This window comes from Ornithodoros turicata, chromosome 2, assembly GCF_037126465.1.
Source record: "Ornithodoros turicata isolate Travis chromosome 2, ASM3712646v1, whole genome shotgun sequence".
In the NCBI taxonomy this organism is placed as follows: Eukaryota; Metazoa; Arthropoda; class Arachnida; order Ixodida; family Argasidae; genus Ornithodoros; species Ornithodoros turicata.
The window spans coordinates 55,058,347-55,073,339 of record NC_088202.1 but is presented as its reverse complement, the minus strand read 5'-3'; the positions used below and the strand labels follow the sequence as shown (position 1 = coordinate 55,073,339).

Below are 14,993 nucleotides of genomic sequence, written 5' to 3'. Positions count from 1 at the left end.
AAACTTGCCGATTGTGAATTGGAAATTTCTATCACTTGCAATGAGAATAGTCAATATAACATCCATTTAAGCTGAATGGATTTCTGGACTAGTTTGAATGGGACTATTTCGAGCAGGGATCATTCACACCGGCAACAGCTCGGCATTTGGCTTTGAGGTTGATTGCGAACTTGACACGTTTAAACGTACCGATTCTGTAAAGCATATCAGCAATAGTATGCACTAGTATTACTCTGGTACAAGCACAGGGGGCTTAATCGTGCAAATGTCTAACGAGCTAACGAGGGCCGGGGTACTCGTCAAGAAGGGCACGTGATACCCAACGTGATGGATGCCCTCGTGATACGTGAAGGGTGCATCGTACGTCACGAGCAGTGTGTCCCATGCCCATCTTTGTGAATTTCCGGTCCCTCAAGTTGTTAGGATTAATCGATTATAAGATCCTGATCCCTCTAAGGAAAAAAAAAAGCTTCAGTAGTCGCATAGCATCCACGGGTCTCGCGCAGGAAGCTCGTTTATGGCCGCCTAAAAGGATATGCAGGCGGAAGGAGGACGGTTGCCGTGTTGTGCAACCTTCGAGCTCATCGAGGGAAAAACTGCCGGCTCGCGGTTCCTTTACTTCCACATCGGGCAACTACGTTGCGAGATGGTTGCGACCAAAAACGTTTTTCTTCACGAAAACCCCACAACGCGTTATCCTCTCTAGTATTACATCATAACTCATTGCAGTTGTGCTCCTACATTTAACTCCTATCTGCAAACCATCACGGGTAATTTAAAATTATCACCGCGTTTTCTTAGCGGTTCAACGATTGCTATCGCATTACTCGTCGTTGAATCAACAAGGAGACCGCTAATTTTTTAATCTACCCCTGCTCAGGCGAGTTAGTTTTTCATGTTTGTCATCCTCCAATTGTGTCACACGTAGGATAAGTTTAGGTATGTAAGACTGAACGTTGACGTCAAGCTCACTTCAGGAGAACAGGACAAGTGTGATTGGACGAGAGTGTGGTGCAGTATGACACTGTACTCGGGAGCTGACAAAGTCCACGCCGAGGAACGCATTCTACGTTATAACCCAGATAACCAGAAACGTCTCGTGAACATCCATAAGACGAGTAGTCCTGGATATTGTGCAGGTCTAATAGATATGCATATTGGTCCACAGTACGTTGTTGGGATGTACTATCAACATTGAAAACCCATCCACACCTCTATCTAAGTACGTCTAATGGACGTACTGGACATTTGTGAGTTGTGACATCCAAGAGATGTCAGTTCAAAGCACGTGGATGTCTATAGGACATCTGTTAGACTAATATGGGCCGCACATTTTTACGTGTTACTTAAAAATCCAGCTACTGAAGTAGTAATATGCGGTGTTATATTACATACTATGGCAATTTCAGGGCAAGCCTTGAAGCCGAACATATCATAACACGGCCGATGTCGAATTCAGGTATATGTAGAAGAAAGAAGGAAGTCACCGAAAAGTTTAGCCAGCTGCAGGACTCGAACCTACATCTTCTGGATTACCGGTCCAGAACATCATTTCCATCGATATGTGTTGCGGGATGTCAAATCCCGCAGGATTTGGTGTCGTCGACTGAAACTCCGTAGTTCTCCTACAAGTATTAATCGAGCTCCGATCACCCAAACTAACTGTGATTAATATCATGATCAAGATCCTGTTACACCGCATGGAGAATCAAGAAGATGCACACAACGTCATAAAAACGCACGCGTGGCTATGTGCACTTCAAGGTTTGTGGGTCTTGGAGGCCATACTGCGCAACCAACACCACATCACCACAGTAACAAGTATCTCACCAGAAGTAACTCTGGGTTCAGTGGAGGGCTCCCCAAATGCAGGCACAGCCGGAAAACATAATTCGTGTGGGTGCGGTACAGCGCTCACTACTGTGAACTCCTGTATTTTTTACACGAAAAACGTTCTTGCAATATCAGTGATAATCAATTTGTGCAGATATACTATATGTCCATCTCTGAGGCTCTCTGTGAAGGGCCTGCTACTTGTGAATGTCCTGATATTTACAGCTGCTGATTAAGTGAAACGTCACCACTTGCACGCACATCAGCTATAACGCTTAGCGTTCCCTAGGTCATGTAACGGTACTAGACAAACCCATGTCGAAGTGCCATCGGTTAATTGTGGCGGAGTGCTTGCTGCAAAGCTCGTCGAAGGCCGCGGATATCTCACTGCGAAGGCGATGGAAATCATAGGGCAGAATGAGTGCGTCGGCCCAGCGTCGCAGTACAACCCCGATCAGCTGAGCACACATGCGATGGAGCTTGAAGTTTGGGTCAATGAAGTTGTCAACAAGATGAAACGTGTCATAGCCCGTCCCAAGGGCTGGATAGTACAAGCTATGGCTGTGGTTGTTCTGAAATAATAGAACGCATGACTTATGGTATCAGTTGCGCGCTGCTTCCTTAGCAACACAGCACATAGTTTCTTAAGGCGTTCTCTGTGCAAACGATACTAATATTTTGGTGCATACGACTCCCTTATAAGTTTGTTTTTAAAGTACCGTAATTTCACACCTCGTATGTCGCGGATTATCTGTTGAAAAACCTTCCAAGAGGTGGAGTACGGCTTATGCGCCGCTGCGGCTTATCTGACTAAATATTATTCAGGACAGTGGAGAAAACTGCTCGGAAATGCGGCCACTGACGGTAAGGGCAGTTTAGGAAGGGAGGTTTAGGAAACCGTGAGCACCCTCCGATTCCTTTTCCGTATCGCTATCAGCGAATCAGCTATTGCTACGCTGATTGGCTGGTAGCGTTACGGAAAAGGAATCGGAGGGCGCTCACGCGGTTTCCCAAAACTCCCTATTGGTCCACATATCAGATGCAAAAGGACGCCTCTGCCCTGGTAGACACCGGAGCAGAAGTTTCGTTGATCGGGGATAGTACATCGGAAGGTGTTTACGATAACGGGCCCGAAAACATGATAAGGCAATCGCTTTGTTTCTTTGAAGCGGCCCAAGCAGCACGCCAATATTGGTCCAATATTGGACCCATGTGGGTTGCTAGGATTACCATTATTGGTCCAATATGGGCTGCCAATATGGGACCAATATGGGATGTGGAACCAGGCTCCATATCGGTGCAATATGCGTAGCCAATATTGGCAAGCCCAGATTGCCCATATTTCGCCAATCCTTTTTGTGATAACGCCAACGACGAATCCGCAGAATAATAAATCATTATCCACTATAATATCCGTAATAATATTTATATGATCTTTTTTATTTTTCTGTAGATCTTTCAGTCTCGTCCTAAAAACAAAGAGCAGGTGGCGTGCCTGTCTTGCTCAAGGATCCGGGCAGTCGTTTTGCCAACTGTATGATGGGACAAGTGGAGGCATACCCACATCACGTCTCAAAAATAGTACTGCCCTCGTGACAAAAACGAAGAGCAGGAACTACAAATGGCAAACATCCCTCAGAAACCTTCATTGGGATTGTACAAGTATATATGACTCAGCAACTTCCAACCCGCTCCTGGGAGCGGGTTGGAAGCGAAGCATTTTCGTGACGGTGACGGACATACGTCTCAGCAAGTCACACTGCCTGCAGTAACTTGAAAGCACCTAGCATTACAGAACAGACATCCCTTCCTATCAAACATTGTGTTTTGTACTTGGCTTGCCGCTTCCGTAGTCATTAGAGAAACTAGCGAGATTTTAGCCCGAATGAACGTTCGATCAGACTGTCGCGAATGCGCATTAGTTGCAGGACGCGTGATTCCGCTCAAACGACCACGCTCTCAGTCGATTCGACCGATTGGCATAGCGAAGCAAGATGCCGGCAGTTTGCAGCAAATGAAAACTTGAGTTGTTGAGTTGCAGTGCATGGTACAGTGGGATTGCCAGATACGTTGACTGTTTTGAACAATGTGTATCATCTGCGAGAAGTTGTTGGGTGTAACGACGTATTGAGTTGGGCATTTCACATGCTTCAACGTTCAATCTTGCCGTGTTAATTGGGCACTTGGTACAAGTGCCAACACAGGTGCGTCCCATTTTCTGCATTTTCAGTCAATACGGGGTGCACACGGGCAATATGGGGCCCATATTGCCGACATTTTCCTTATATTGTGGCAAACTTGGCAACATGGGGCCCATATTGCCAAATTTTAGCCCATACGGGGGGAAATCCTGGCAAAGCGGGTCCCATATTGCACAGGTATCACCAATGCCCTGCCAATACGGGTCCAATATTGTGTGCTGTCTGGGGGGAGACATCACATTGTTAAGCTTGGATTTAATAACTTCCTTTATTGTATCGTTTTCGGAGAGTTCTTCTGGTGTACTAAAACCCTCTAAATTGGTGCAGGAAACGAAAGATTCCCGTGAGCATCACAAGGACTCGCCTAAAGGCCGGTTCACATTGGTGCGTTTACGCCTGCGCTTAGGTGCTGCGTGCGCATACGGCGGATCGTTGCGGATCGGCGGATCGTTGACATACAGACTCCCTCTGCAAGGGCACTTCGCCGACGCACCGCAAGCAGTTGAGCCATTTCAACTTTATCGACGCAAGAAATGCAAGCGCAAGCCATCCGCCCAATCGAATCCGAGAAATGCGCTACGAACAGGTAAATGCTTCGAACAGGGAAGCAGAGAGAGAGAGTTCAATGGAGGAACGCAAAGGCGAGAACGCAAAAATATGAACGAGGTGACGTTTGCGAAACATCAGCTCGTTCTGTGAGGACACGAGTGTAACTCAAACCGCCGCACGCAAGCGTAAACGCAGCAATGTGAACCAGCCTTTAGACGCGCCTCGAATACCAGCTGCAGGCGCAGTGCGCTTATGGTCACGGTTGATGGTCGATGAGTAAGGCAATGCTTTGCCTACCTGCATGGACTGGCAGCGGCAATGGTCCTGGGAGGAAACTCTATAATCCGGACGCGTGTCCGCTTTGATTTACGTCGTGGCGGTTACGAGCACGAAACACGTGAAATACAGGAAACCGAACCGTGAAACACGAAACCGTTCATGGAGTGGGTACCCCTTACACGGAGCGCAGTAAGATATGTGAAGAAAACTTTGCCGCATACTCATGGCGAGAACATGAATGGGTGTGTAAAAACACGGAAAAACCAGGGACAGGGAAGAAAAAAGACGACAACATACACGATTTTTGAGATCGTGTGTGTCGTCTTTTTTCTCCCCTGTCTCGTTTTTATTCGCGTGATCAACATGTACCGGATCGCCTGGGCCCTTGCCCTGTTGCCGGTTGGGTAAACACCCCGATCCCATTCAGCAAACCATACGATCTCACTATGGTGCCGAACATTCAACGCAGTTGGAGTTTACTCCCGTGCTAGACAACATGCCCCGATAGATACATGCCCGGTAGAGAACGATCTCCCGAGGCAGATCACCCATCAGCCGTGGTAATTACCCCCGATTTTGGAAGAAGCCCTGAACGTATTTTTAGGAAGCACCGAGCCGAAGAACGTTGACACAAGCTTTGCTGCCGTTCTTCAATATGTTAACAGAGAAGCCCGGTTTGGCCGATGGCTATCTCACCTCTGTTTTGGCGCTCTCTAGTCCTCGTTGCTTTTGCGCAAAAAAAAACAACAAACAAACATCATCATCATTTGGCCGATGGGCTACTACAGCACAAGGTCGATACCTATACCATACAGTAGAAAGCGCTCCATGGACTTTTCGCTACGGTTACTTCACTTTGAGAATATGGGCTGCTGTCTCAACGCAGACAGTCTGCTGCCGCAGCACACAGGATGCACTTTTACACCGGTGTGATATATCGAACGTCGCTTCAATTGCCTATCTGTCTTTGAGGCGCCCAGAAAATCGTTACTACAGCGCCCAATGTTTAAAAAAATTTAGATTTTTTCAAGTGATAAACAGCTTCACGGTTCACTTTTCTCTCTGTCGATAATTTGCGCCCGGGGCGACCGCCCCTGCGGCCCCCCTTTACGCTACGCCACTGCCCTACAGAGGACATTTACTTTTCGCAAGTCCTGGCTGCACAAAAAAGGCATTGGTGGCAGATATCCTTGGAAAGTACCGAACATTACGTACTGAGGAACAGCTGCTGCAATTTTACAAGCATGCTGGTGCCTACATCTTGTCTTCTTGTGCTCATACAGGTGCCGCCTCTATAATGCAGTCTTTCTTGTAATAATTGTAATTGACACTCGGATCGGGGGTTTCATTCGAGGGAAAATGTCCGTGGAAATATTCTCTAACGACAAGTGAAGCGGCAGGTGAAGTAATAAACGCAATCTGCGATAGAAAGGGAAATCTGTTCTGTAACGCTAAGTGATTTGAAGTTACTTCAGATGCACTGCGAGTTGATTCCATTTCACCACATTACCGCCAGCAACGGGGTAGAGTTATCGCTCCTGGCGTTGAAACTCCCCACTCATCATCATTCAGATAAAGTTGTTGTTGTTCTAAGGGAACATCTCTCTACTTCTGCAGGTGCCCCGTTATACCTTATGTGCATGTTACATCCTTCCATACCTATTACTAACCTTGGAACATCCTCTCTTGGAGCATCACTTTCGTTCTTCGGTTCTACGATTTCGAATTCTTCGTCGGTTGACTTGAGAATAATGCACAATAGAGGTATACTTGTCCTGCCTTACACATATCAATAAACTATGTTTTTGTCCCTCTTACTTATTTCTGTGCGTTGTTGTACTTTCATATCTGTGCAGCTGTCAACGTTTTATAATAATGCACAAAATATTGTTATTGCTTCTCTTTTTGTACTTCATTGGACAGTTACTCTCACTTAAATTATTATTTTTTGTTTCTGGGACTGCATTACAGGACTTGCCCGAACAGTTCTAATTGTATATTGTATATTACAGCGACAGCTGTTAAGGGCTCAATTTCGTAAAGATCCTATCCTGCAAAATTTCCTTTTCTAATTTCCACTTAGAGCAAGGTCTTGAGTAAGAGGGGTGATCACTGGTGCTGTTCACACAGCAATCAGGCCCTCTACACTCTTTAGTACAATGGCCCTGCTGGCCACAACGAGCACATCAGGGCGACCTATAGCAGGCGTCAGCAGCATGCCCGAAGTGGTTGTACTTAAAGCAACGAAGAGGACTCGGTATGTATGGACGGACCTCTGCAGACAGATATCCGACTTTCAATTTATCGGACAGCGAAGGACGGTCGAAGGTAAGGACTACATTTCTGGTCGTGATATATTAACTGCTTTTCTGTATCTTGAGTTTCCTGACATCGATTACTGCCTGTTCCTTTAGGTTTGCAAGAATCTCTTCTACTGGGACGTCAATCAATTCAGCGACAGCTACCACCCCATGACATGTGTTGAAGGTATTGTACAAGGATGTGGATATCGGAACAGAAATGATCTCTCTGGTGTTCAGGATCTTTTGGCAATATGTCTCTGATGTACACTTGATCAGAAGGTCACTAGATCGTAGTTTCTTAAGTTCTGTGCTGCGACAGGGAAGATACCGCGTTTTCAATAATGAAGGGTGACATTTCCCCAAGTGGTACATTTTTTTCTTCTTCTGAAGATGTAGATGACAAAGCGACGTATTTTGCCCGATCGCGGGAGAAGAGAAATGTTTTACCATACCGGTTTGATAACTTAGCATTCCGAAAGGTCACCCACACTTTATGCCTACAATCGTGGGAAGCATCTTAGAGGCGGAGGAGTCGACACAGTCCCAGTTTTCCTGAGTTGTTCGAAGCAAGACTCGGGAAGTGTTCCAAGATGAAGGTCCATCTGTATTTTAAAGAGGATGTGCAAGATGCTAGCCAGGTCTTATCTATGGTGGCCCGACCTAGGTCGGGACATTGAAGAGCAAGTGAAGTCCTGTGGACCACGTGCTGCTGTTGCGGCACTGGAAGTCCCAGTTCCGCTTCAAGAAGGTCCCGGAGTTTTCAGAAAACCCTTCGGCCCTCGTGAGCATCGTTGAGCGAGGCGAACCGCGATTATAGTTCTACAGTCTGCAAGGAATGAACTCCGCCCTAGAGCTGATAGTGCGACGGGGATCAGGGAGGCCCCTGGAGCTCTTACATTTGCTAAGCGTGATGATGGCTGAACGTGTACGATATTTTTCTCGCTCTGCCTAGAAACTAGGGCTAGTTGGTTGGAATAGACTGAGAAATCCGACGAGCAAAAACGCATCATACAGCAGAGGGGAAGCTCAAGCTTGAGTCTGCCCTGTGCTGTCTGGTGTGTTTTCGCTCGTCGGTTTCCTTCACTTTTCTCGCTGTTCCCACTGTGCTCTCATCATCACACGCTATGACCTACCGCGAAAACACGAGGATGTTCTGTGAGCAATAGTGTGGTGTTCGTGTTATGAGATGCATTGTCCCGCACCTTACCTGGTCGCCACCATGCTTATTACACTCCTCCAGCTGCCCTCAGGCTCATAAGCCTTTGAGGTTTAAATTATTGCATGTACATATTTGTAATTACGACACTCTAGTCGTCACGTAAAAGACAAGTTCTTACGATGCGCGTTTACTGGACGGCGAATACAACCTACCCCAAAGCCGACATCCAAAGATGGCACTCCAGATATCTGGACAACTGGAAGATGGCCACCCTCAGACCTCAGTATAGGCAGTCTGCAATGATGACACAATATCGGTGAACATATTATGTAAACGATTTTTACTGCAACAAACAACATACATGACTGCTAGACTTGAAACGACATATCGTACCACTTACACAGGGACGCCATGAGCAGTAACTTTTGTCTTTGGGTCTTTCTGCCAAACGTCATAGTAGGCCTTGTGAGGATCGCTGAAATGTGGTACCTAAGAAATATGTATGTTATTTCAAAATGGCGCACTTGGATTCGTTCCAATCTAGCAACTACAGGCTGTGTCAGTTATCTTGTTTGTCGCGCTGCGCTGTGGCAAAGTTCTTGTGGCATTGCCCTATAAGCGACATTCTGTTGACATACATTGGAAACGTAGGCCAGACTGATAGAAATTAGCACTAGCATGTTACTCTACTCCTTTCTCGGGATGATTGGCCACATAACGCATATTGGCTTTCATATAACAGCACGTTTAGTTTAATGAAGCTGAAGTACCCACTTCCAAAACCAACCGCTATTGCTTCCTTATTTGCCGTAAGCAGCAACACAAAGCGCCTGAAAACTCGGTGATATACCCAGGCCGGCGTTAACGGTACTGTAAAGCTGCAGACAAGCAGTTTATGTTGATGAAGTAGTTAACAACTTGTTGCTTATAAACGCGGCACATCAAGTTGTGCGCGTCATAGAGAACACTTAATATTTTGGATTTGCTAGCAAAATTATGAGAAAAATCCCCAATTTGTCAAGCAACAGTGATCTATGTTCCCGTCTGCCGATTCCTTGCTCCTGGTGGCTACGCAACCGACTACCTCCGTTTTAGACCCAGTGTTATGCACATACGATATAATTTTCGCACCGTACTTGACGAGCAATGCGCAGTTGGTGACTACTTAGTCACAGTGTTGCCGGTAATTTTTAATTTTAATCGTATACTACTTTACACTACCTTTAATGTCCGCGAGGTAAGCGCACTTTCACCCTTAGGTAGCTGTCTCTATGTTACGGTCCTACCAGGAGTCTGAGAATTCTGAGAGCAAGGCAATGCTTCGGCTCATATTAGGGCGAGCAATAGAGCGCAAGAAAAAGACTGTACCACTTTCGCGGCCTCCGTGAATGAAGCAGATATGGAAGGTGAACCAGACACCATAAACTCTCCACCTAACAAAGAAAAAGTGGATGGTAATATGTAAGGCCTGAATAAAACACAAGGCAATAAAATCACTTCCCGTTTACAATACGCAACAGCCAGCACTGATTTGTTGGCTGACACGATTGAACGATTGAAGGCAATACGGCCAACTGAAACTAAGCCGTTTCACTGATGAACCGGCGTGGCAGAATGCATTCCACAAATAGGAAATCAAACAGAGCGTGTGTCCATCCGTCCATTGCGCTAGTTTCGGTCCCTCTCTCCGCTTCTCCTTTAGTCAATGGTGGCACAATATGATGCGTTGCTTCAATGAGCGGTTACGGTAACATTTATATAACCACCAAAATGACGTATGGTTTGTATATTAAAATGATTCTGATGACAAGTATGTGAGCTATTGGGAAGCGAAATCTCATATTACCAGAGGTACAGATGTCGCAGTTGATGTACAGTACTGCCCTCGACATCAGCACGTGCCTGTTTCCCTACAAGAAGGGGAAAAAAGACCTTCAAGTTTCATATTGTATGACACAGCCTACCCAGAGTTCTTTCAGCTAGTCTACACTCTTAAATTTTATACACCTTCTTGGGTGTAATTGGAAGATACCATAACTGATTACTTTTTTGATGTAAATGAACACCTTAAGACGGAAGTACGCCCTCCAGGAGAGGTGCTAATTGGACACCATCTGGGTTGTAACTGAGTGGTACCCTAACTGAATCCATTTTCGGTGTAAATCAGCACCCTTAAACAATGGCGTAACGTGTGCAGCTTTGTTTCAATAGTGAGTGTATCATGCATACCAACCAAAGTAAATGCATAACATGAAAATGTAATGCATTGTGGACAAATATTCTCCCGATATAGCAATTCCGTACTGGTGCCATATTGGACTAATATACGGTCTGGTATGCAGATAAGGATGTACGCGCTTAAAGTTAGTGATAAATTTGGAACATCACATAAATGGCATAACGAACCAAAAGCTCGCTTAGAAAGGCATTTCCTTTCTAAGATAAAACAGATACTACGAGGGGTGTTCAAGTCAAACCGGGACTTTTCATTTTCGCAAAAGTAAAATGAACTTACAGGCGAGGAATTAGTTTTATTTTTCAACGGAATCTCCAGCTGCACTAATGCACTTGTCCCAGCGTTTCACGAGGGCTTGGATGCCAGCAGCGTAGAAATCCTCACCGGCGCGTAGGAGCCACGATCGGACCGCATTCTTGACCTCGTCGTCGCAGCTGAAGTGGCGACCCCCAAGGGACGCCTTCAGTGGACCGAAGAAATGGAAGTCGCTCGGGGCGAGGTCTGGACTGTAAGGGGGATGTGGCAGCAACTCCCAGCCAAGTTCCTGTAAGGTGCGTGTCGTGAGATGCGCGGTATGCGGGCGTGCATTGTCCTGTAGGAGGAGGACTCCATTGGTGATGAGGCCCGGCCGCTTTTGCTTCAGTGCCTTATGCACATCTCTGAGAACCTGGCAGTAATATGCACTATTGATGGTGGTACCACTGGGCAGAAAATCAACATGAACAACGCCAGCCTTGTCCCAGAAAACCGTGGCCGTGACTTTACCCGCAGACGGGGTGCTTCGGAACTTCTTGAGAGGTGGCGAGCCCGCATGCTTCCACAGTTTTGATGCGCGTTTAGACTCAAGAGGTGCACCTACGTTTCATCGCACGCGATGATCCGATCAAGGAACGGCTGTCCTTCAGTGTCGAAACGGTACCTTAGCTCTTGGGAGATTTCCAGTCTTCTCTGCCGGTCAAACACAGAGAGCTGCCTCGGGACCCAACGGGCACTAACTTTCCGAAACTGGAAGTGTTCATGAATGATAGTGTTCAACGTTCCCACAGAAAGGTCCGTCTTTCGAGCCAGTTCGAGACATGTTATCCGTCGGTCCTTGAGGATCAGGCGCTCCGCAAGTTGGATGTTCTCAGGAACTCTGAGCCGGGATCGTCCTGCACTGATGTACGGCCGTCTCGGAATCGTTTGCACCACTCAAACGCTTTGCTGCGGCTAAGTGTATCGTGACCATACTGTGCCTGAAGTTTTCTGTGAATTTCAGATAACTTTACGCATTCATTCACAAGAAACTTCATTACAATTCACTGTTCGATGTGCGCGCTCACCTCGTTGTCAACCATCTTGTCCAACACCTGTCTTCTGCTTTACACAAACTTTGGACCACCACGTAGTGAGCACGGAGGCCTGTCGCGTGTGAAAATGACAAAAAAGAAGTAGCGCGAGCCATTTGTACACCCAGGAGACAGAAAGTCCCGGTTTGACTTGAACACCCCTCGTATATACATTGCTGGTCTTGCGCGCGTCTGCAAAATTGATAGCCCTGCTCGCCTTTCAGTCAAAACGAAGGGTGTGGTGTCGTTTGATTTGATTTGATGAAGTTTGATTTGATTATACACACAAAAAACACTGCAGTGAGGAATTCCTTGGAGTATCAACTCACCATCAAGATAACGTCTGTGTTTCTTACTGGTTTTGGTATGAGAGAAAATTAAGGCTCAGCGTACACGGCATTCATATTCCAGGACAATGTTAAACATTTTCTTCAGTTACACACTTTTCACACCAGTAGCCACAGAGACACCCTCAAGATCAGGCTCTGTAGCTATTACACTCATGTAACGCAAATGCGAACTTTTTTTTGCCCAGAAGGGTGTAGCAGGGGTGTGTAAAACGATTTACACCCGAATTACACCCCATTTGCACCGAGAAGGGTGCTTAGAATTTTACAGTGCACTATCATCCTACATGTTAACTCTCAAAAAGCAGAAAGTTTACCGCGACCACGCTCCCGGCATTTCGAATTGTATAGTTATTTTCCCTCATTTGTTAGAAATTTGAGACACACTTTTTTGTGATACCTATGTTAGGTTAATTGAAACGAAAAGACGTACTCTCCGACTTATCTTGAATTCAGAAATGCTAACAGTACCATTCCGTGCTGACGCTGGCCCTGAGAACGTAATGTGGAGAAATAGTGTGTGTTATAGAATATGTTTTGGAGCTGACAGAGCACCAGCCAAACGACGTAATCTGAGTATTTGTTGAAAGAAAAATGTCGACAGCCGTTGTCGTCATCCCATCTCTGTTTTTTTTGTTTTTTTCGCAGAGTGGTGTGCGGCGAAGTTTGGACATGTGCGAACTTTTCGTTGAACATCGTTAGCCACAGACGATATTTTGCTATCGTCTCAATGTAAGTCGTACCTCTGAAGTTGTTAAATGCCCATCGTGTCACATTGGGTTCTGTCCTACTAGGTTCGAGTGCCAAGGCCACAATGCCATTACGACCTTAGGGCCCGAGGCACGATACGAGGCAGTTCGAAATATGGTGGAATTAATAAACCTGTTGTCGCGGCAAGCTGGAGTTGCCGTTCGTTTGGCCTAGATGACATGGGTGACTGACGCTCAGTGTCCTCGCCTCCCATCAGGATTCTTCAACCAACTCCGCCAGGTAAGTTCCTGTCACTGAGTCTCGGCATGCTTGTTCAGTGCGAACATGACTGCCGCGCAACTCCTCCGTTATAGTGCAACTCGACCCTGGGGATGTCAGTGTGAATTACAAAAGCAACGAGCTAGTATCCATCATGGGGCCGTTGCCACAGTTCGAACTTCGTTGAGCCTCGAGGCCTTGATGGCCTCACTAGCGTGCTGCTCTGATATCGCTTGATATGCGTTGCTCTCATATCGCCCTTTTGCGCCACGACTCTTGAGGAGGTGAGAGTTGCAGTGGCAATTAACGACCCTTGACCTCCACAAAACAGAACTTTCTTCCACAGAATATCTCCCAAAATATCCGACGTAAGAATTAACCACATGAAGAATAATAAGAATGAAACACATGAAGAGTATCACAGATTTAAAAAAAAAGGAACTCAACCGTCTCTTAGAAAATTGAAGAAAAATACGGAGACTCTCATTCATATATAAACTTTTCCATCATAGGCCTCATTATTTGCAAATGGCACATCACTCCTCAAGCCGAGTTGATCATTTATGTAAACTGCAAGCAGCTTTTGGTTACACTAATTGCTTTTATTACTCCCCAATGCAAACATCCAATCGTGAGTGGAATGCCCTCCCTGCGAATGTTGTAGCTTCAGCATCTCATGAACATTTTGTGAAGCAGTGCGAAATGTTGTATTTGTTATGATTTGTTTCTTAACTGTTTGCGTGCTATTTGTCTCATGTTCGTTTCTGTTACTATTTGCTCCCTCTTTTTTCTGTTAACCCCCCTCATGTAATGCCTATTGGCATTTGAGGTATATAAATAAATAAATAACAACCGAAAGACCTCGTTAGTAAACTCGTGAACAGCGGCCTCGCTTAACTCATTGCATTCGACTTACCTCGACATACTCGGTGGCGCCAATGTGCCCAAGTTCGTGCGCGTCCCATCCTGTGAACAGTATCGTCCTTCGTGGCCTCCATTGCTTGTCTTGTATCAGCCTTCCAAAGATACGGGTTACTTCCAGAGCTTGCGTGATCGCAGTGCCTGGAGATGCCGCTCCAGTACTGAAGCTGTCCAAGGGGACCCCAAGGATGACATAGCGATCTATATATCGACACATAACCAGAGCTTTTACAGCTGTTTAACCAGCTGTGTTACAACTGCACCTAGTGCAATTGTGGTTGTGGAGTGTAACAGAGTTACTTTTGAGTTACTTAAAAATAGTTAGAGATAAGTTTCTCAATGGCAGAAGACCGTCTACGTAACAGACTTAACGACAAATGTTTATGTGAAACGTCATACCCGTCATACTACCAAAGTTTCAGGAATAAGCTTACAGAGTCTTTAAATCTCTCTTTTTATACAGAGGGCAATCCTGAACAGAGCCGTTCTCATGGAGGGGGGGGGGGGAGAGGAGCAGCCGCCCCGGGCGCCCTCGCCAGAACCCTAGAAGCAGCACCCTGGGCGCCCGTTCGACGCCCAGGGCGCCGAACGGCAGGCCCTGGGAGGTTTGTTGGACAGTATAGAGCAGGAATGAAGAGAATTTCAAATTTCAATTTACGATCTCGGCAGTGCAAATGAGCGTTTCCTTTTCTTTGCTTACAGAGCTTCTGACGGCAGTAAGGGAGGGAGAGGGCGCTTCACATTTATCCTGCCCCGGGCGCAAACTCCTGACGGCAACTCAAACTCCTGGCGCAAACTCCGGGCGCGCCGTCCTCCGGACGGCTCTGATCCTGACCACATACTCTGTATGTCACTGACTTTCATTGTC

At 46.3% G+C, this 14,993-nt stretch overlaps 1 protein-coding gene and 1 long non-coding RNA gene across 3 annotated transcripts in view; one reads left to right on the top strand and one right to left on the bottom strand.

The window, feature by feature from the left end:
- LOC135385437 (N-acetylated-alpha-linked acidic dipeptidase 2-like) overlaps nt 1-14,993 on the bottom strand; it is a 39,621-nt gene that overhangs the window by 5,732 nt on the left and 18,896 nt on the right. For both annotated transcript variants that reach the window (XM_064614749.1, XM_064614748.1), the window contains 6 exons: nt 14,121-14,326; nt 10,171-10,234; nt 9,693-9,757; nt 8,725-8,813; nt 8,537-8,618; nt 2,147-2,405 (listed from right to left, as the gene is read on the bottom strand). In XM_064614749.1, the coding sequence (XP_064470819.1) occupies nt 2,147-2,405; nt 8,537-8,618; nt 8,725-8,813; nt 9,693-9,757; nt 10,171-10,234; nt 14,121-14,326 (765 nt within the window). The remainder of the gene's footprint in view (nt 1-2,146; nt 2,406-8,536; nt 8,619-8,724; nt 8,814-9,692; nt 9,758-10,170; nt 10,235-14,120; nt 14,327-14,993) is intronic.
- Nucleotides 7,298-14,988, top strand: LOC135385440 (uncharacterized). The gene is made up of 4 exons (XR_010420408.1): nt 7,298-7,349; nt 12,884-12,967; nt 13,030-13,225; nt 14,828-14,988. It is a non-coding gene; the product is annotated as an uncharacterized LOC135385440 (long non-coding RNA).